Here is a 22,775-nt window from a genome sequence, read left to right on the forward strand (position 1 = left end):
GTGTTATAAGCGTTTAAAAAAATACTTCATCTATAAATAAATAAATATTTCTGTTTCCTCAAATAATAAGTAAGGGCACACAGCCATCCACAGAAATCCAGGAAGTGACATCACAAAGGGCCAATTATCACGATACCTGCTACATTCACACAATACTGTTATAATCAAAATACTAGCGTATATCCCCAACCCCATCAGGTTTGCCCTTATCAAGGAAAATTCAGCAAGATTTTGGTAGGGTTTTTTGTTTTTTACAAGAAAACAAAATGCTGTTGCCAATGACCCATCTGCAATACCCCAAAATACTAAGCACCCGTGTAGAACTGCCCAAAGTGCAGTTAGCCAATGCTAGTCCACACTAGTCTCTCTCCCTTTTTCTTACAGGGATAGCAGGGGAACCCGTGCCGATTCAGTTCAAGGCACACATGTCTCAGATCAGGCATGGAGAAGCCATGGTGGTGCTCCAGGCATTATTGGACTTCACCTGTCCAGCTAGCATGGCCAATGGTCAGGGATGCGGCGAACGGGAGTTCGACAATACCTGCAAGACCCACATCCTTGCCGTACACCAAATCTGCTGAATAAAACATCTGCAAGCTCTCCCAAAAGGAGACCGCTTGCAGATAAGCCCTTTTACTCAGATAGCTGAGAACTACCAATGGTTTTCCTTCCCTAATTTTAGTCAGTGACAAGAACCACAAGATGTCAAATTCATGCTAAGAAGCAGTAGGAAAACAGGTACCTGCAGCCTTCCGCTTTACTGCTTTGTTTCTCTTCAGCTCCAAGCCAACGACGTCGCAGAGAGCAGTTAGCTCAATGAGTGCCAGCGTGGGAATCTTTTTCATATCCTGCAGAGATAAGTCTCCGATCCTGGTCACTCCCAGTCTTCCCTTGGGAATCTTAAATTTCTAAAGCAAAAAGAGCAGGGGGATAGAAATTAGAGTGACATATCAGAATCAGTGCAAATTATTATGTCGCTATTATTAGTTATGACCTGTTCATCTTGTGTGCCCTGCTCGGCGTAGTTCATAGCTTCTCTGAGTTCTTCAAGCCCCTTCGCCACGGCAAGGCAGTGATCCATGAAGGGCACACAAGATGAACAGGTCATAGTGGAGAGTTTTGCCCAAATGTGATCCACCTGGAGGAGGAACCGGCAAGCCACTCCAGTATCCCTGCCAAGAAAACTCCATGGACAAAGACAACAGGCATATAAAAGTTATGACGCTGGAAGATGAGCCCCTCAGGTCGGAAGGCGTCCAACATGCTACTGGGGAAGAGCGGAGGGCAAGTACATGTAGATCCAGAGCTGATGAAGCGGCTGGGCCAAAGCCGAAAGGACGCTCAGTTGCGGATATGCCTGGAAGCGAAAGGAAAGTCCAATGCTGTAAAGAAAAATATTGCATAGGAACCTGGAATGTAAGAACCATGAACCTGGGTAAGTTGGAGGTGGTCAAAAATGAGATGGCAAGAATAAATATTGACATCCTGGGCATCAGTGAACTAAAATGGATGGGAATGGGCGAATTCAGTTCAGATGACCATCACATCTACTACTGTGGGCAAGAAACCCGTAAAAGAAATGGAGTGGCCCTCATAGTCAACAAAAGAGTGGCGAAAGCTGTACTGGGATGCAATCTCAAAAATGATAGAATGATCTCGATACGAATCCAAGGCAGACCTTTTAACATCACAGTAATCCAAGTTTATGCACCAACTACTGGTGCTGAAGAAACTGAAATTGACCAATTCTATGAAGACTTACAACACCTTATAGAAGTGACACCAAAGAAGGATGTTCTTCTCATTATAGGGGACTGGAATGCTAAAGTAGGGAGGCAAGAGATAAAAGGAACAACTGGCAAGTTTGGCCTTGGAGATCAAAACGAAGCAGGGCAAAGGCTAATAGAGTTCTGTCAAGAGAACAAGCTGGTCATCACAAACACGCTTTTCCAACAACACAAGAGACGACTCTACACATGGACATCACCAGATGGGCAGCATCGAAATCAGATTGATTATATTCTCTGCAGCCAAAGATGGAGAAGCTCTATACAGTCAGCAAAAACAAGACCTGGAGCTGACTGTGGCTCAGATCATCAGCTTCTTATAGCAAAATTCAAGCTTAAACTGAAGAAAGTAGGAAAAATCACTGGGCCGGTAAGATACAATCTAAGTCAAATCCCTTATGAATACACAGTGGAAGTGAGGAACAGGTTTAAGGATTTAGATTTGGTGGACAGAGTGCCTGAAGAACTATGGATGGAGGCTCGTAACATTGTACAGGAGGCAGCAACGAAAATCATCCCAATGAAAAGGAAATGCAAGAAAGCAAAGTGGCTGTCCAATGAGGCCTTACAAATAGCGGGGGAGAGAAGGCAAGCAAAATGTGAGGGAGATAGTGAAAGATACAGGAAATTGAATGCAGATTTCCAAAGAATAGCAAGGAGAGACAAGAAGGCCTTCTTAAATGAGCAATGCAAAGAAATAGAGGAAAACAACAGATTGGGAAGAACCAGAGATCTGTTCAAGAAAATTGGAGATATGAAAGGAACATTTCGTACAAAGATTACCATAATAAAGGACAAAAGTGGTAAGGACCTAACAGAAGCAGAAGACATCAAGAAGAGGTGGCAAGAATACACAGAGGAATTATACCAGAAAGATATGGATGTCTCGTACACCCCAGGTAGTGTGGTTGCTGACCTTGAGCCAGACATCCTGGAAAGTGAAGTCAAATGGGCCTTAGAAAGCACTGCAAATAACAAGGCCAGTGGAAGTGATGGTATTCCAGCTGAACTATTTAAAATTTTAAAAGATGATGCTGTTAAGGTGCTACACTCAATATGCCAGCAAATTTGGAAAACTCAGCAGTGGCCAGAAGATTGGAGAAGATCAGTCTACATCCCAATCCCAAAGAAGGGCAGTGCCAAAGAATGTTCCAACTACCGCACAATTGCACTCATTTCACACGCTAGCAAGGTTATGCTTAAAATTCTACAAGGAAGGCTCAAGCAGTATGTGGATCGAGAACTCCCAGAAGTGCAAGCTGGATTTAGAAGAGGCAGAGGAACCAGAGACCAAATTGCAAACATGCGCTGGATTATGGAGAAAGCTAGAGAGTTCCAGAAAGACATCTACTTCTGCTTCATTGACTATGCAAAAGCCTTTGACTGTGTCGACCACAGCAAACTATGGCAAGTTCTTAAAGAAATGGGAGTGCCTGATCACCTCATCTGTCTCCTGAGAAATCTCTATGTGGGACAAGAAGCTACAGTTAGAACTGGATATGGAACAACTGATTGGTTCAAAATTGGGAAAGGAGTACGACAAGGCTATATTTTGTCTCCCTGCTTATTTAATTTATATGCAGAATACATCATGCGAAAGGCTGGGCTGGATGAATCCCAAGCTGGAATTAAGATTGCTGGAAGAAATATCAACAACCTCAGATATGCAGATGACACAACCTTGATGGCAGAAAGTGAGGAGGAATTAAAGAACCTTTTAATGAGGGTGAAAGAGGAGAGCGCAAAATATGGTCTGAAGCTCAACATCAAAAAAACGAAGATCATGGCCACTGGTCCCATCACCTCCTGGCAAATAGAAGGGGAAGAAATGGAGGCAGTGAGAGATTTTACTTTCTTGGGCTCCATGATCACTGCAGATGGTAACAGCAGCCACGAAATTAAAAGACGCCTGCTTCTTGGGAGAAGGGCAATGACAGGCCTAGACAGCATCTTGAGAAGTAGAGACGTCACCTTGCCAACAAAGGTCCGTATAGTTAAAGCCATGGTTTTCCCAGTAGTCATGTATGGAAGTGAGAGCTGGACCATAAAGAAGGCTGATCGCCGAAGAATTGATGCTTTTGAATTATGGTGCTGGAGAAGACTCTTGAGAGTCCCATGGACTGCAAGAAGATCAAATGCATCCATTCTTAAGGAAAACAGCCCTGAGTGCTCACTGGAAGGACAGATCGTGAAGCTGAGGCTCCAGTACTTTGGCCACCTCATAAGAAGAGAAGACTCCCTGGAGAAGACACTGATGCTGGGAAAGATGGAGGGCACAAGGAGAAGGGGGCGACAGAGGACGAGATGGTTGGATAGTGTTTTCGAGGTTACCAGCATGAGTTTGACCAAACTGTGGGAGGTAGTGGAGGACAGAGGTGCCTGGCGTGCTCTGGTCCATGGGGTCACGAAGAGTCGGACACGACTAAATGACTAAACAACAACAACAACAACAACAATTATTAGTTATTATTATCATAATTGTCGAATCACAACCACAGGAATCTGCTAGGATATAGCAAAGTCTTGCACTTACAGGTAAACAACTCTCATCCTTTATCCTCCTGGATTCCCTTGGGAAAGATCCTTTGAGCAGGATGGCTGCCTGCTCAGAATAAGCAATTTCTGTGCTGAATAGCTCCTCTCTTGAAGAGCCTCTCAGTGGCGATGGGAAGTCCTGGGTTTCCGTTGGATCTGCTGGGGGGGGGGAAGGGGGATGCAAAGCTACATTCAAGATTTGCAACACAAGATAGACCTGAACTTAAATGCATAATTATAACAGACACCTGAAGTGCATGGCCGCCTTCATATTTAGACTGAGCACTGACCACATTCTGGTCCATTTGAAGAGCTTATACCAGCCTACTCTAACCTGGAGAATTTCAGATGTTTTGGACTACAACTCCCATCAGCACAGCCATGCTTGATGGGACTGACAGGAGTTGTAGTTCAAAAACATCTGGAATGTGTCATATTGCGGAAGGCAGGCTTATGCTAAGATATAAAGCTGAGCACGCAAGGCAACTGAGAAGTTAAAAATCACCTGAGTTTATATCCTGAAATACAACTAATCCATTGCTAGTAAAAATCAAGTCTTTTTACCCAAATAGGCAATTTTTTGTAAGCGAAAAAGCTACAACTAGGTCTTTTGATTTGCAAATCTAGCTGCTTTTGAAATGATGTTACAATGCAGGCTATTCCCATGTTTTAGGTCTGGTCTGATCAATCAAGGCAGCTTGGTGAGTTTCACTTTTTAACCTGCTTTAGGTCACTTTTACTTGCAAACTGACACCACAATTCCCACAAAATTTCCATTAAATTCCATTAAAATTCCATATCCCACACTCCTATTTCTATAATATATCAAAGGTTCACATGGAGCTTCACCTATCCTAAGCACGTTGAATGAATGAATGATTGCCCTCTGTGACAATGGGAAAGCAAGAATTAACTAAACTTGCATTGCAAAATGCTGTATAACATTAAGCCTACCTACTCCTGTTCCTGTATATGCCTACTCAAAATTAAGCCCCATTCAGTTCAATGGGACATTCAGTTCAATGGGACATTATTCCCTGCATGTACGGGACTGCAGTTTTGTTTTTTTAAAATCATTACAAGTTCCTTTGCATACTCACTCTACGGTTAAGGAAGGAAGACTTATGCAGCTTTTAGTCTCACGTTGGAATTCTAGACTTAAGATTTTTAAATGATCTATTCCCTTCTCTCTACCCATGACAATACAACTACTGTCTTACTTTTCTGGATGTTGTTTGACGATGCAGACTTGTGGTGTGATCTGTCCATTTCCAAATTTGTCTCTGGCTCAGTCTCCTACATGCAGAACAAAGAACATAAATGAAGCCACATTCCATGAAATCTATGAACAGAATACCAGGCGTACTATACCCTAGACACGGGGAACATACAGCAAAACAGAAAGGTGGGAAGTTGCCTTATGACAAGTCTGACAAAACCAGTCCACCCAGATCAGTGCTGTCTAAACTGAATTGGTAGCTTGTCTGATTCGGAGACCCCAGAGACTGAACCTGGGAGCTTCTACACTCAAAACACTTCCTCTACCAACACAGCTACAGCCCTTCCTCCCAAAATAAAGAAGGATGCCTCACTGGTTAAGGAGAAGAGGAAGCTGGGAATAAAAGGAACTTGTTGTCCAGAATAAGTATTAGAATCTTGACATGCTCCAAACTCTCACTGCTGGTCAGTGGCATAATCCCATGAAGAATATGCTATCGTTGGTAGGTATATGCACGTAAGTACAGCTTTTTAATGCAGAACTTCTACCAGCTTTTTGAGTAAAACTCAAAATGAATAGGCAACTGCAACACATGAAGAATGAATCCCCTTTCTTGAGCACATCCACGTACGGGATATATATATTTCCAATGCCTAATGCTTATGAACAACTAGATCCAACCTCCATGTTTAGGCAGGATTCCTGTCAATATGGAATAATTTCAGCCAGTTCTTTTTCCCAAATTCAAAACTGCTTCCAACTATTCATTATTATAATTGCCACGCAGTGGTTCATATTTTCTAAGGGAGGTACACTAGATCTTATAGTACAGCAGCATCAAGGTATAGTTTCAAAGAGAGGGACCGAGAACCCATCCCACCTGAAAGCCTTGTCTTCCCACCTGGAAATTATGAGCTCTAATTTCTATGCTTAAAAGGAAAGGGCATTCTTCACGTAGCTGGGTGGTGTCATGATTCCTGCATTTGCTTCAGTGCTTCACCTGGGAATTAAGGTTCTTTGCTAAGCTCTATTTCAAATTGAACACTGATGTCATACAGCCATAGATCAAAGCGCAAAAAGCGGATCAGTGCTAATGCAAATCAAGTGAGACAACCTGAGTCAGAGAAGTTTCACTGTTCTCTTTTTCCTTCAACAAGACCTGCAGACGTCCCAGGAACACAGTAGCTATGGGTCAGTGCACAGAAGGCACGCTACGTGATGCTGAAATGCTCCAAATTTTTAGAGAGTCACTGAACAATCTGGGTGTGTGGCACTCAGCCACCAGGTTGTTTTGTCAACCAAAAATAGATTACTCAAGGTGGGGTGCAAAAGTTCTAAAATTAAATCAAAGCTGCTAGGGGCAAAGGGAACAATTCTTGGTATTTAACCAACAGAGAGAAATTCAGACAAGTCTTGATGTCCTGTAACTGGCAGCTCATGGTTACAGTTTAGAGCCCAGGAGTTGTTTTATCAGCAAATTTTTCACACACACAAAACAAATCTACTGTGGAATTTAAGTCCATTTCTCCCCCAGGGCACTGTTAAATTTGCTTAATATTAGGACTGTAAGCTCTACAGTTGTTTTAAAACTGGGTTGCTCCATCAGATGATCACCCACTGAGTGGGGCTGCAACTTAAGGGCACACTTGTCTGTTGTTGTTTTTTTTAAAGCACTTTCACTTCAGGTGTGATAGTATAACAGAAAAGCAGGTTGAATCAGGATACCTCTGTGACTGTACAGTAGTTCCATGATTGTATTTCAACTCCATTCTATTAATGGAGGAACAAGAGCTGGAAAAGTGGGGTCGGGGGCCTATCGCAGAGCAAAGCATGTGAAGTAAACACACCGCAGAGCCAACCACTCCAAAGATGTCTCGGACATCACGGACAGGCTGCTTGTTCTTCTTTCTCCGAGAGCGGGTGTAAGTGTCAAGCCGTCGCTGCACAGCTGCAGCCTGAGTCTTGGTCAGCGTGGAAAGCAGGACACTGTTGCCATTCTCTGCGGCGTGGTCCCCAATTAGATCTGAAAGCCCTGCGTCTTGGAGCCATTCGGCTTCTGCTTCCCCTTCTGAAAGACAAGGAAGAAGGAGGAAGGCAAGGTCAAAAAATGAGAAGAGCCACAGAGTTGGTAGATCCTGGTAGGCTAGACCAGTGTTTCCCAACCTTGGGCCTCCAGCTGTTTTGGGACTACAACTCCCATCATCCCTAGCTAGCAAGACCAGTGGTCAGGGATGATGGGAATTGTAGTTCAAAAACAGCTGGAGGCCCAAGGTTGGGAAACACTGGGCTAGACTGCCCAGCTCCCAGCCTTCTGGCAGGTTACTATGTTTATCCTAGCTAGGTTCAGTTGTCACCTCCCCAAAACCTGGCCAAGATGATGTTTTTAACAGATGCATGACAGGCATAATTTCAGCATGTTGAGCTTTTCCAAACACAGAGCTAGGGAGTTATGGAAGTGTGTTGAATTTCTTCCTGTCATTCAGCTCTTAAAGGTGCATAGCAGATAAAGTCTTGGGCTAGACTAGTGGTCCATCTGGTGCAAACAGACTATGCCAGGGGGTGGGGTGGTTCTTCACTGTTTCAGGCAGAGGGGTATTTGCCAGTCCTCTCTTACTGCAAAGGGGACTGAACCTCCCATAAGCAAGATAAATGTTATGTGGTCCCTCCTTCTCATGAAGAAAAGGAGGCAAGCCAAGGCATTTCCATCAAACTACCTGAAACCACATACCTAGGTGGCCTTCCTTTGAGGTTTCCAAAAGCAGTTACACAGCATCTATCATGGGCAGTTCAACAGCTGGAATACAAAAAACGCCCAAAGAATACCCACAAAATAATGATGAGTCTATGAACTATCACTGATGTAGAGTTCTGTAGCTGGACTAAGGAGGCCTCAATCAAGACGGGACAGTTGTGCTCCTAAATCAGGCGACAGAAGAGGGATTTAGCCTGATTTGGATGGGGGCGACTCCCCTTGAAGAATCAGGTTTGCAGTTTAGGACTGCTCCTGGGTGCAGCTTTACGTCTGAAGAGCCAGGTGGCAGCAGTGGCTAAATGTGCCTCTGCTCAGTTTAGTCTAGTGCACCAGCTGTGATTCTTCCTGGGGAAATATTATCTAGCTAAGGAAGCATATGCTTTAGTTGCAATAGATTACTGCAATAGCTCCACATCTGAGGTTGCCAGCCTGGGCCCCACAGTCACCAGACTCTGAGCTTTCATTGTTTTTTAAAACAAAATCTTAAGCTCTCCTCTAAAGCAAGCTATGCAGTAAAATATACAGGTACCATTCTAAGCAATTTCTGTAAAATGAGCAAGACTGGCTGATCCCACCTGCCAGTTCTTTTAGCCAATGAGTGAAGTCAGTCAGAACTCTGGCTGGTGAGTTGTCTGAACACCAGGGTAATAGGAACCCTCAGGGTCCTAAAGACCTGCTGTTTCCCCTTCCCTTTTAATGCACTTTTCCTGCGTCTGTTTTATTTTCTGGGCAAACACTTCAACAGGTAAAGCCTTTTCTCATCTGGAAATACAATTGTGCAAAAAAAACAAACCTTCACCATGACTGTAATTTCTCCAATTTTGTGTTGAATATATGTTATGGATATATTTGGTTCTGTCTGTCTGTATGCTCTAGCATTTTATCCATGGATAAACAATGGTTTTCTGCTGAGAATAAAATTCAATTTCTCTTAAAATGAGGATAATATCCCCAACTATTTTCTTTGTGCGGCTGTTCATCTATGCAGGACGTGACACTTCCTCCCATGCTCAAATTTATGATTGCTCTGGAAAACCTCTAATACATTTAAAAAGGCTACTGGATAATGGACTACCTGCAGCACTCCCCAGTGGTCCCAAACAATTAGGCCCTGTGTAGGACCAACTAAGATGCTTACACACAGAGAAACAGGCTATTGGAAAATAGATTATTTGTAGCACCACCTAGTGGGTCCAAACTATTAGGTTTGTGTAGCATCAGCATTTACTGTGAAACTAAGGTGCGTACATACACACACAGACATAGAGTCATACCTTGGTTCTTGAACACCTTGTGACTCAAACGTTTTGGCTCCTGAACGCCACAAACCCAGAAGTAAGTGTTCCGGTTTACTAACGTTTTTTGGAAGCCAAATGTCCGACGCGGCTTCTGCTGCTTCCAATTGAGTGCAGGAAGCTCCTGCAGCCAGTCGGAAGCAGCGCTTTGGTTTTCAAACGTTTTCGGAAGTTGAATGGACTTCCAGAACAGATTCCGTTCAAGAACCAAGGTACGACTGTATTAACACGAAAAGCAGCATACCACCTTCTGTTGTATAGTTGTTTTCTTCTGACAAGCTTTGGTCACAAGCAAGAAATTCCAAGCAAGCAATGATTATTACTCAGTTCCTCTTAAAGGCAGAGGTAGTTGTTTCCCCATGGGAGTTTTCATTTCCTCTCCCCTTAAGTCTAGCCAGACATGCAACATGCCCCTTGGGGGATGGAACCACAAAACTCAGCATCCATTTATAGCCCAATTCTTCTTGGTGAAGGAGAAAGGTGTGCGCACAACCGATTATTAATATGTCTGGGTTTGTTTGTTTTTAAGAATCTTATTTTAAAAAATGGGGAGTGCCGAATTAAGGGTACTTTCAAGCATTATTTTCAAAACAAATTCCATGCCCCAAGTTTCACAACAATGAACCCAAACGCCATACCCCTAAAAACACAGAACACAAAAGAGCCCGCAAGATCAGTGCAATGGCTCATCTGTCCAGCATCCTGTTCTCACAGTTGCTGACCAGACAGATGCCTCTAAGAAACCTGCAAGCAGGATACGAGCACAAGAGCACTCTCCCCTCCTGCGGTTTCCAGAAACTGGTTTTCAGAATTTCAGTTCATCATCTGGGAAGCAGTCACATGTCTACAGGGACTTCTTCTGCCCCTCAAACAGAAGGATTTCAGACTCACAGAGTTGGAAGGGACCCTGTTCCAAACCCCTGCAATGAAGGAATATGCAGCTGTCCTTTAAGGGGATTGAACCTGCAACTTTGGCCCAACCTACCTCACAGGGGAATTAAATGAGGGAGGGGGGGAACCATATATGAAACCTTAAGACTCAAGAAGGATGTGAAGTTATTTAGGTATGCAGTGACAGCAGCTAGAATTTTGATGGCCCAGAAATGGAAACAGGAAGAAATGCCAGCGAGGGAAGAATGGAGAATGAAACTGATGGAATATGCAGAAATGGACAAATTAACGGGGAAAATTCGGAACCAACACGATCAGAGATTCACCAAGGACTGGAATAAATTTACAGAGTATATAAAAAATGTATGTGAGGAGCAATTAACACTTGTTGGCTTTCAAGAAGCTCTGTGAAAATGATTGATAGAAATGTTGCTTAAAAGATATGATAAGATTAAGATTGTTAAAGCGCAATATAAATTTAAGAAATGTGAGTAATTGTGATAATATGGAAAATTGTCAGATAGGCTGAGGGAAGTCTAAAAGATGTATATGTTAGAAGTGGATGTTAAATATGGATGGAATGTATATTGGAAATTGAATAAAAATTAATTGTTTTTTTAAAAAAAGAAACCTTAAGACTCCTTGGAGGAAAGGGGGGGGTCTAAATGCAGCACAAAAATAAATAATAAAATATGCCTCCCCCCCCCCCTTTAAGCATCTTACTCAACTGATGACTCCAGTAAACAGGCACTTTTGCAAATTACAGTGGTACCTCTAGATACGAACGGGATCCGTTCTGGAGCCCCGTTCGCATCTAGAAGTAAACGTAAGTAGCGATGGCACATCTGCGCACACACGCGTCGCTTTTCACCGCTTCTGCGCATGCAAGTGACGTCATTTTGAGCGTCTGTGCATGGGCAAGCGGCGAAACCTGGAAGTAATGCGCTCCATTACTTCCGGGTTGCCAAGGAGCGCAATTCGAACGTGCTCTACTCGAAGTATATTCAACCCAAGGTATGACTGTATTCTTCGTTCCCACAACTCAAGTGGAGCTACAGAAGCTTTTTACCTTCTGGGGGCTTGGCATCCGTAAGGTTGCATTCGTCCGGCTCACATTCGGTACTCTCTTTGATGCTCTCCACCTCTAGCCAAAAAGTATCCATTGCTAAGTTGCTCGAGGAATCTGCCCTGGAATGCCTGCATTCTGACTGCAGCAGCTCCGAGGAACTTTTCCGAGGAAAGCGGCTCATTCTGCAAGCGCAATTTCTAATGAGGAGGGAAAAGGAAAGCAAATGTTTCAGAGACTGAACGATATCTGCTTGGCATTCATGCTTACTGCGTGCACACACACACACAAAAACCCCCATCATTCTCCCAACAAAGATGACATCCAGAAAAAAGATAAAATTCCAAAGTGTCTTATTTTTCTGTTTTTGTTTAGCGATAATGTGGGCTGAAGGAGAAAACCGAGCCCAGCCTTTTGACGTGAGTGGAGCTGCAACAATGCAAACTTCCTTGAACTGTCCTGTACATGACCTAGAAGGGAACACTCTGCGGAGATTGCAAAGGAAGCACCAGAGCTTCTGGTTCTTGAAAAAGATTCAGGGCTGATTTAAGCCTGTGAGAGTCAAAGCTTCCAAAACTTGAAGAGGAAAATCATTGCAATCCCAGGAACATGAGAGTCTGACCTGGAAGCCTTTTAAGTATGGCATGAGCACAGAGGGGCTTCATTTCATTGCTCTCTGTGTGTGCCTACAGTGGTACCTCAGGTTACATACACTTCAGGTTACATACACTTCAGGTTACAGACTCCACTAACCCAGAAATATTGCTTCAGGTTAAGATCTTTGCTTCAGAACAGAAATCGTGCTCCGGCGGCGCGGCAGCAGCAGGATGCCCCATTAGCTAAAGTGGTGCTTCAGATTAAGAACAGTTTCAGGTTAAGTACAGACCTCCAGAATGAATTAAGTACTTAACCCGAGGTACCACTGTATTTGGGTGCAGGGTGATGGGAGAGAACTAAGAATTGGTAACACGTGGAGCCCACATAAAACTGAGGTGGGAGCTGAATATATGCTGTAGGCCTTTGACCTTGAAAAAGGCTATTGTTTTCATCTCCTTTCACTTTAAGCCACATACAACCCACTAAAAGCACCCTGCCAAACTCAACTATTGGCTAGCACAGGGGTTGGGTAAACTTTTTCAGCCCAAGGATCACATTGCCCCTTTTGCAAAACCCCCAGGGCTGCAGGCATGCAGTGGGCATTGTTACTTCTTAACTTCACACATGCACACACATACAGTAATACCTCCGCGAACGTCCGCCCCGTCGACTGTCCATTTCAGCGAACGTCAGCGGCAAACCTGGAAGTACCAGAACAGGTTACTTCTGGTTTGCCGCTCAATCATGTGCAGAAGCGCAAACCACTCCGCGTGCGTGCGCAGAGCGGCAATTTGTCGAGCGTCCCTTTCATCGAGCATCCGGGGCTCCGGAACAGATCCCAGACTCAGGTTACAAATACCTCAGGTTACAAACACCTCAGGTTACAAACACTTCGGGTTACAGACTCCACAGAAGTAGTATCTTGGGTTAAGAACTTTACCTCAGGATGAGAACAGAAATCGTGCGGCAGCAGCACGGCAACAGCGGGAGGCCCCATTAGCTAAAGTGGTACCTCAGGTTAAGAACAGTTTCAGGTTAAGAATGGACCTCTGGAACGAATTAAGTTCGTAACCAGAGGTACCACTGTACAGTGGTACCTCTAGTTGCGGACACGATCCATACACACTTTCGGGTTTGCCGCCTTCGCAAGCTGAAAAGACACAACATGAACCTAACGCAACACAAGGCATGACTGTATACCACACACATAAAGGCTATTAGCAGTATGCCTCTGAATACCAGTTGATCAGAAATGGAGATGGGCAGAGCACTGTTGCACTCCTATCTTGCTTCCGACACACATCTGGTTGGCTATTATGAGAACAGGAGGCTGAACTAGATGGGTCATTGGCCTGATCCAGCAAGCTCTTATATTCTTAGCACAGTGCAGTCCCAGAGTCCCAGAGCTCAGATGACCAATCTTAAATTCCCCTCGTATTGCAGAAAGGCAAAGAGGAACCCCTCCATGCAGCCCATGCTGCAATGGGGAGGGAAATCACAGTCACGTCAGGAGGAAAACCTGCCGCAGCCACCTTTCCTTTGGAGGCCAAAAAATTGCTACAAGATAATGATATATAGTCAAACTCACTCAAGAACAATTAAATCATCCAGAATGATTGTATACTATTTGCCTCCTTAATTCATTTGAAACAATACGTCTTGAGGTCACTTAGTTCAAAGCATTTGTAATACATTTCCCACTGCATTCAGCTTTCATAAAACCTGCTTAAACTCACCCACAAATCCAAACTTTTTGTTATTTAATGATTTATACCAAATCAATAATTTCCCACGCAACTTGCCTACACAGATAAGACAATGCAGTAATAAAACACAAAATGAAGCCGTCCAAATCAGGCAGGAAAAGCTTCAGCATTAACAGGAAAAGTCATCTACAAATGCCATCATTCCATCCTGCCAAAAATTTTGGAAAGCAGGGCAGGTTTCACCTGGTGCATTGGGAATCGTAGGGTGAGCACCAGGCAGAAGCGTTTGCAAGAGTTACCAACACGGACAAGCCACACTTCCTGAAGCTGGTGGATCTCAAAAGCAGGACCTCATCTGACTACGTCTACACTTTGATAGGTTCATCTGCGAGTAGGTGGTGCTTCAGATAATCTGGGTCCTAGGCTATTTATGGTTTGACAGGCAAACAAAACACAACAAAACGGCACTGTGCATTGTGCCTGGAAACCACTCAGGAGCCAAGAAGGTCTTTCAATACTGACAATATCTGATCAATTCCAACTTCATAACCTTCCTCTCCCATTTTGTTTCTGAACTTTCTTCACAAGCAGCCCGTGTATAATGCATTACAACAGGCATTTCAAGGTTCTGTTTGATTTCACAATAATTGTTTATTGTCTTATTGTCCCCTTTTCTGATGGTTTTTCTTTTAATGTCTGCTGCTTAGAAAAGGGAATAATTAAGCAGTGTAGAAATATCTTAAATAAATAAATAACATTAAAATCATCATAATCCAATGTAGGCATCGCCAGGCATTGGTAACTGTGACAAGATTGGTATTTCAGGAGAGGGCACCGTGAGGCAAAGATACCACATAAGCAAGTCAAATCCAAGTTGAGCATATGTGGAGACAAAGCTTTACTTCTACAAAGAGTGAAGTCTCTTGTGCCCGTATCAGCTCTCCTGTGAGACAGCCCTAAAAGGTGTTCTCCAGAGCTCAAAGCTAGTTCTCTGACTTAGTCTCACACCAGCACTCCAGCTTCCCTTCCCTTGGTCCTTTTCACAGACCCAGACCCAGATGACATTGTCCTTAGCTGAGGTAGGGAGGGCAAGAAAGGTATGCCTCCACTAAGAAGGATGTCATAAACCAGGGGCCTAATCCCACCTCCTCAGCGGAAGAGGCCCAAGGCAGTGCCTTGCTCTCACACCTGAAATAAGATGTGCTGCACAGATCTTGTGCTGTGCCAAAACTGTCTTCCAATTTCTCTTCACCTGCAAAAGGCGTTTTTGTGTTCCTGCCTCTTTTGCAGTACACATAAGAATTTGCAAATGTTTGATTTATCCGGCGCTCTGCAGTTTCTCTGGCTGCACACCATTCCTGAACAAACAAAAGACCCATGGGAAGAGTTACCACATCACATCATCCACTTTTAATTGAAGTGAGAGAAGCCACAAAGGTAGCTCCTGAGTGGGAAGGGACAACAAAACAGCCCCCCCCCCACACACACACACATTGTGCTGATGAGGTAGCACCCATCATTGAAATCCAGTACCATAGCTACCAGCAGGCTGCCGTCACCTCCACGCTCAAAGGTTCCTAATGTAAGCAGTTCCCCATTCACAGTGAAATCCTCATTCATTGTGGGGATGGAGCCAGTCACTTGAATCTGCTAGTTGTCAGAACAACGTCCAAATTCAATTTGCCCAGCTTTCAGTACCGCTCAAAGCTCTCCATGCTGCTCCTTCCGCTTTTCAAAGACCTAAACTTGACTTTGGGCACATTTCTGGAACCTCACTCATAGCAGCCATCTTAGAACCCAACCCTTTGCAGCCAACTGACTTTCATATTGGAACCAGACTCGCGTTCTCTGGCCTTTCTGGAATTCAACTCTGGCCTGGCCCAGCTCTGCTCACTGGAGCCAGGACATGACTTTGAACCTAGAACCAGTGCTGCCCCACCTGTGCTAGACTATCTCCCCAGCAGCGATCGCTGCCTGGACGACAGGCTGAGCCTTCCAGCTATTTGCTAGCTATTGGGAGAGCATCTTACCAGCCAGCCAACAGATAGCTTTAAAAGTCAATGAGACATATCCTTGGAGGATAGGGAAATCAATGGCTACAACTATATGCAAAATCCAGCATGCTCCTGGGGAACAGCAGCAAGAACAGGGTTAGTGCCTTCATTTCCTGCTTGTGTGCTTTCTTTAGGTATTCGATAGGCCGCTACAGGATAAAGGACAATGGACCAGATTTTTAAGGATGCTAACCAGGCAGGACAAAACTTCTGCTAAGTACTGTGCCTCAGTTATCCACTTCCAATTTTATGTAGACTAAAGCACTCCTGGTAGGAAGATGTAGGTCATTATCACTCATTTAAAAGATACCCAAATTTAAACCGCCACATCCTATGGCAGGGGTCAGCAAACTTTTTCAGCAGCGGGCCGGTCCACTGTCCCTCAGACCTTGTGGGGGGCCGGACTATATTTTTTTTTGGGGGGGGGATGAACGAATTCCTATTCCCCACAAATAACCCAGAGATGCATTTTAAATAAAAGCACACATTCTACCCATGTAAAATCATGCTGATTCCCGGACCATCCGTGGGCCAGATTTAGAAGGCGATTGGGCCGGATCCGGCCCCCGGGCCTTTGTTTGCCTACCCATGTCCTGTGGCAATGAGTTACAAGGACTAACCATGCATAAAGAAGGAGTGCAACTTTAAACTTGTTGCATTTCAATGCCTTTGGTCACTAATAGTAGCAGTCACAGAAGAATCTGCTTTGCACTACATTTTCAGAGAATTATGCTTTCCAAAAAAAATTGAACACACACATATGCACACTTCAAAGTTGCTGTTTCTGATGTAGATTAGAATCTGCTATGTTTTATGGAAACACAATGTATGGGATTCAAGAAATACTTTGAAAAATAAGCAACATCTGGAAACATGGAGGTCGTTGAATCAACGTGTGCGTCAGTGAAGTTAAGTCGATTCCCTTTGAAGGCAGTAAGGAAGGAACACTGAGTGATCTCTGGCGAGTAGCAATTTAGATAAAGTGTAGATTATTTTGGCAATGAATCATTGGGGGCAGCTGCTACAATAGCACAGTGGGGAGGAGGGTTAAAAGAAGATGACTAAATCAAGTTCACTTGAACTCTCATATTTTAATTTTCAATATTTTTTTTAAAAAAAATCACCTTACTGCGTAATCCAAACCCCTGTCAAGCAGAGGAAGGTCACGATCTCACCAGTGGTTCCCAGGCTGGCTCAGCCCTTGCCCTCTCCCCAGATGCTCCATTTTCCAGGCTTTATACAGAGTACACCAGCAGTACTTCTGCCTGTGGCAGAGCAGGGAGTATCATTCCATAGGCAGGGAGCTGTTCTGAGCTGGGTGAAGGGAGAACTTCACCCTACCCAACACACATGAAGTCGACTGTGGGTTTGGATTGCACCCTTAAGTGCTGGCGTTGCGTTGCACCCAATCCACCAACCAAGTCGCATATAGCACTGCCCTCATTTCTATGCACTGTTGCTTTAGGAATAGCATGTATTACACAGCAGCATTTTGCCTGAAGCAAATGCATACATTTTGGAAGTCAAAACCTGGGCCTGTCAACGCTATGATAACAGCCTTTACCAAAGACACTCAAACTCAGGACACAAGGGAGAAATGTGCTAGGAGGAAGGCACGCTTGGCAAATCCACACCGTGATCAGCTCCCGCTCAGAAACCAATGTCCCCACTGTGAAAGGACGTGTGGATCCAGAATTGGCCTCCACAGTCACTTACGGACTCATTGTTAAAACCGTGTTTATGGAAGACAATCTTACTCGGCTACGAGTGATCGCCAAAGAAAGAGAAGAAAGAAGACATAGCTCTGCCCTGAATCTCATTATATGTGCTTAAGGACCCAGAAAACAAGTGGTTAGCTGTTAATTTCCTATCCAAACTGCTTTCTTCTTCTTCTCAACCTGGTTTGTGATGTGCCTGTAAGAAATTAAGTCATCCAAGCAGATGAATCCCATACATGTTATGTCAGATGTGGTGTTCAAAGAAGATTACTCCCAGCTAAGGGTGCACAGAATTGCAATCTAGGGCTGTGTGTGCATTACTACTTACTCTGCATCCAATGTACTCCCTCTGCTAGTTTTTGAAGTCATATACACATGATGGTAGCCACAAACCATATCATTCCTTCACTTACTGGAGATCTACTGCTTCTGATGTGATTCCCCCCCCTAACCCGCTTCAATCCAACTAGAAAACTTAAGCCACATTCACATTGAACGTAAGACATATGTGCACATTTGAGACAGCAATCGCACGTGGGCTCATAAGTGCACACGTGCAAATGACAGCTTCATGAACAGGAGTTCGGGGCATGTGTGTCTGAATAGGCCGTGCACATTGGGTGATGATGATATCCCCACTTCCTCTTACGATGTGTACAGCACCATGCAAATATGACTTGAAAGGCAGAAGGCAAAAACAGATTTGCTGCATTTTGAGACACTAACCCTAGTGGACATTCCCAACATTAGAGCCCATCAAGTAACTTTCAATATTCATAACCATAAAAACAGACCCAAAAAAGGGGGGAAAGATGCACACGAGGCCAAAATATACCCTTTGCACTGGTTACTGACCAGTAAACATAAGCCAAGGTTGCTATGCAGTCGGTTGTTCCAAGGTTGAATCATTCCACCCAAATAGATGCTCCCCGCCCCCGCAAGCTATTGGATTCCTGCCATGCGTTTCTCAACGCCCTTTCCACATGGAGAATGGAATTAGACAGCCTTCCAGTTCAGCAGCTGCGTTAATAAAGAGCATTTCCTCTTATTGTTCTCAACTGCTTTACAGGGTAGACTTGCTTGCCACAAGCAGAAGCCAACAATAATGTGATCCACTTCACAATGGTTCCAACTTAGCTTGCAATAAAAACGGAAATGGTGATGGTGGCATTTCAAAGACATCCATGCCAACGACACTGGAAGAAGAAAATTCCGAATACTAGAGTAATTTCTAGGGGCAAAGTACCTCCACTGTCAGAGGCAGTCTACCTTTGAATGGCAGTTGCTGGGAATCACAATTGGGGGAGAGTGCTGTTGCATCTGACTGGTCACTGTGGGAACAGGATGCTGAACTAAATGGTCCTTTAGCCTGATGCTATCAGAGCTTAGCTAGAAAGGATTTTTTCAGACACAGCTGAGCAAGGAGCCCAGTGAAAGCTTGACCACTCAAGTGGATCAGGCCACAAAGTTGTGTATACATAGTACACACACCACACATATAACCAGGTAAGGATTTGGTAAAGAGGGGCGCCGAGAGTTGGAGGAAGTCAGAGGAAATGACAGACAGCTTCAAGAAATTCAGCTCTTCCGACAACCTTCAACTAGTCTCTCAAGGTCAAATAATCAGTTGGCAGAGAGAGGATGGATGAAAGGGATAAAAAAAAGAGCACGGGGGAGGGGGTTAATGAAGTGGGAAACTAAGTCCCTCTTTAATTTGCTTCCAAGTTTATGCCTGGAGCACTCTCGTTGCAATAACGGATTGTACTAAGCAATTACTTAAGCCTACATTGGCCTGATCAACAGATACAAGGACTCCCTTGCAGTGCAGAAACTTTGCAGCAATAACAGCAATAATCATAAAAGAGGTGGGGAAAGCAGCCAAGTGAGAAAGCAGGCAGATATGTGCCTTGGAGAGTTAAAAATTGGAGACAGTGGAGAGGGAGGGAGGGAAGGAAGGTTGGGGTGTGCAGATGAACAGAGGCACAGGCAAGGGGAGATATGGTGATAGGGCAGGAGTGAGTAACATTCCCTTGTGGGGATCTGGGCAGGACCCAGTAGCCGAAATGAGAAGCAGCGGTGGATCCAACGCCTATCTTTGTACAGTAGGCTACTTTCTGCCCATTCAAAACACAAGAGGGTTCTACACACACACACACACCTCTATCAATGGCGTAGTGTGGGTTGTCAGCACCCGGGGCAAGGCAAGTAATTTGCGCCCCCTAACCCGTGGATTTGCACCCCCTAACCCATGGATTTGCCCTAACCCCAGATGTTGCGCCCGGCCCCCCCTGCCCCCCCCACGCTACGCCACTGCCTCTATTCAGCAAGGAGGAGATGTCCAGAGCACATTCCAGCCAGGCAAAAAGCAGTGCTTACTTCAGATGATGCCACAATAACTTGGCTGTTGTATAGAGATCTCCACATGAAAGATTCAAAGCACATGGCATCTCCCAAAGAATCCTGGGAGCTGTAGTTTGCTCTTTACAAGAGCTACAATTGCTATAGCCCCCTTCACAAACTACAGTTCCCAGGATCCTTTGGGAGATTGCCATGTGCTTTGAATCTTTGGTGCGGAGATCTCCATGCAACAGGTAGGTCACTGGCCTGATCCAGCAGGCTCTTCTTATGATTTTACAGGCTTTTTTTTTTACATGGAAACCATCTATTTCTGACACAGAAAAAAATGGTATTCCATTCAGTTGTATGCAACAGAATTTAAATCAAGAATGCAAAAGGCTAGCAACTGCTAAGGACCTGTTCGGTATAGGTGCTGTATTAGAACAGAGTGTGGAGATGACAGCCCATTATCTGCAACCAGGACTGTTGCCTCTCCACAAACATCTGCAGTTCCCAGAGGCTACTGGTGCAGCCTCTGGCACTGTTATCGCACAACATGCCAAATCTTGGCTTAGTAGGACTATGCATACACAGAATCATAGAGCTGGAAGTGACTCTATGGCTCATCTAGTCCAACTTCCTGAAATGCAGGCATATGCAACTGTCCCATACGGGGTTCAAACTTCTGGGCTCTTAATGTTTGTTCGCTGTACCAGTGGCCTGGTTCACACAGCATGCTAAGCTAAACCTTGGTTTTGTGAGATTGCACAAACAGGTGGGCTCCTGTTTGGGCTCCAGAGCCGATCTGCTCCTCCCAGATCCCTTTTGCTGCCAGTTTGGCTTAGCATGCCACTGGAACGGAGACTCAAGGTTGTGTGAAGGCAAACCTTGGCTTTGCTTAGTGTGGAGCACTAGGGATTAGAAAAGCGGATGCGACTTCCCCTCCAGGAGTCTGCACATTTGCATGGTCCTGCTAAGCTAAAGTGTGGCTTAGTATGTTGTGTGAATCAGCTCAGGCAAAGCTTAAGAATCAAGTTGAGACACAAGGAAGCTTGTGGACTTGACTGTTGTCCCCACACATTGCTTGTTTTCTGATTTCACATTTAGATGCATCTCTTCCTTCAGGTCTTGGGAGGTAACTGATTCAAAGAATTGGTTCCCTTTGCTGCTGGAATGCTGTTTTATGATGCTTATCTGCTTTATGGTTTCACATTACAAGAGGCCAGTGGAGGTTAGTTCCTTTTTAAATTGCATTTTATCCTACCCTTCTGAAGACCTCAGAGGAGCATGCTCAGAGGACCTGTTGATGGGATTTTACCATTGTACTGTGGAGAGTGTATGAACTTATGGTCTGTGTGTGTGGTTTGGGAGCTGAACGGTCAGGGGAAACACAATGCTGTCCAGGGTTGTAAAGACTGCGGAGAGAATAATTTGGTGCACTCTTCCCACCTTGGATCAAATCTATGCTTCCAGGTGCCATAAGAAAGCTGCAGAGATAGCGCAGGATAGTGTGCACCCCGGAAATGATCTCTTTCAGCTTCTGCCTTCTGGAAGAAGGTACAGGGTTATAAAGACTAGGACTAGCCTCCTGAGAAACAGTTTCTACCCAAATGCGATTTTGGTTTTAAACACAGTATAAGGAGTCTCTATGGGAGTATATTGTATTTAAAAATGGGGTATCAGAGTTTTTAGGGGGCTAACCAGGTTGGGATAGCTGGGATAGCAGGCTTGTTGGGTTTTGAATGTTTTATGTAGAGTTGTCAATTTCGTTGTTCTGTATGGGACAATGACAATAAAGATTATCTTTTATTCCACTCTCCCACCTCCCTTCATGTTATTCTCACAAACCCTGCAAAGGAGGTCAGTCAGAATACGGGCAAATGGCCATCCAATAGTTTTAACAGATCTGAATGCAGATCTGAATTCAGGTCTAATTCTACTATATGTGGCTCTTGTATGCAGCCACTAGTTCAACAAAGCAACACAAGAGGTTAAGAATTTCATAGATCAAAATTCCAATACTGTAGATACCTATTTCCAAATGGATGTCAAGGAACATTCCATCTATCACAGAGTGCTTTAATAGATGTTGAGATTATACCCTGATGACCAAGCTAAGGTATCTCATTAGAGCAAGAGAACATAATTTCTTTCTCACACACATTTCCTGACTGAATGTATTTATTCAACATTGTAGAACACAAGGCTGATCCTTGTATAATAGTTATGGCTTCATAATTTTTTGAGAATGAAAATGAATTTGTTTAATCAACATATGTGTGACCACTGATTTTGAGCTAAGGAATATAGCCATATATGACCTGTGGCTTAATAGAAGCTCTTTCTTCCCTTTCTCCCTGTTTGGTTTTATTACTTATGCCTGGATTTTTCTTTTTATCTTGGTGAATTTCCTTGTAAAATAAATAAAACTCCAATAAGTAGACATGCTCAAAGCAGGGCTCTGCAGTGTTCCACAAATGCCAATTCAGTGTTAACGTGGATGGAAACTGTTAGCGTAAAAGGATAAAAAGATTAGGCAACGAATGGGGAGGTGAAGTAATTGTGTAACAGCCACAGGGCAGTTCTCACCACTCCCAGTTCTGTTTTTCCCTATATGCACTAGGGTGGCTGTTGCCTCTACAGGCACAAATGGCATTCAGTTTCTCAACATTTGTGGCAACTAGGTCAACCAAAAGGAGAGCACCTGCTTATCAAATTCATGAGCCAAGTCAAAATCAAAGGGTAGTGAGACAGGGCTACCTTCACTTCCAAATCACTGTATCAAGCGAAGAAACCAAGTCCAATGGCACTGGCATCT

General features: G+C 44.2%; 1 protein-coding gene across 3 annotated transcripts in view; it reads right to left on the reverse strand.

The window, feature by feature from the left end:
- The window catches only part of ARHGAP40 (Rho GTPase activating protein 40), a 72,762-nt gene that overhangs the window by 14,441 nt on the left and 35,546 nt on the right, over positions 1-22,775 (reverse strand). For 2 of the 3 annotated variants that reach the window (XM_077929247.1, XM_077929245.1), the window contains exons 2-6: positions 11,549-11,745; positions 7,389-7,609; positions 5,543-5,618; positions 4,321-4,481; positions 743-908 (exon numbers count right to left, since the gene is read on the reverse strand). In XM_077929247.1, the coding sequence (XP_077785373.1) occupies positions 743-908; positions 4,321-4,481; positions 5,543-5,618; positions 7,389-7,609; positions 11,549-11,729 (805 nt within the window). In that variant the 5' untranslated portion in view covers positions 11,730-11,745. The remainder of the gene's footprint in view (positions 1-742; positions 909-4,320; positions 4,482-5,542; positions 5,619-7,388; positions 7,610-11,548; positions 11,746-22,775) is intronic. The other variant, XM_077929246.1, reaches the window with a different exon arrangement.

This window comes from Podarcis muralis, chromosome 5 (genome assembly GCF_964188315.1).
Source record: "Podarcis muralis chromosome 5, rPodMur119.hap1.1, whole genome shotgun sequence".
Taxonomy (NCBI): Eukaryota; Metazoa; Chordata; class Lepidosauria; order Squamata; family Lacertidae; genus Podarcis; species Podarcis muralis.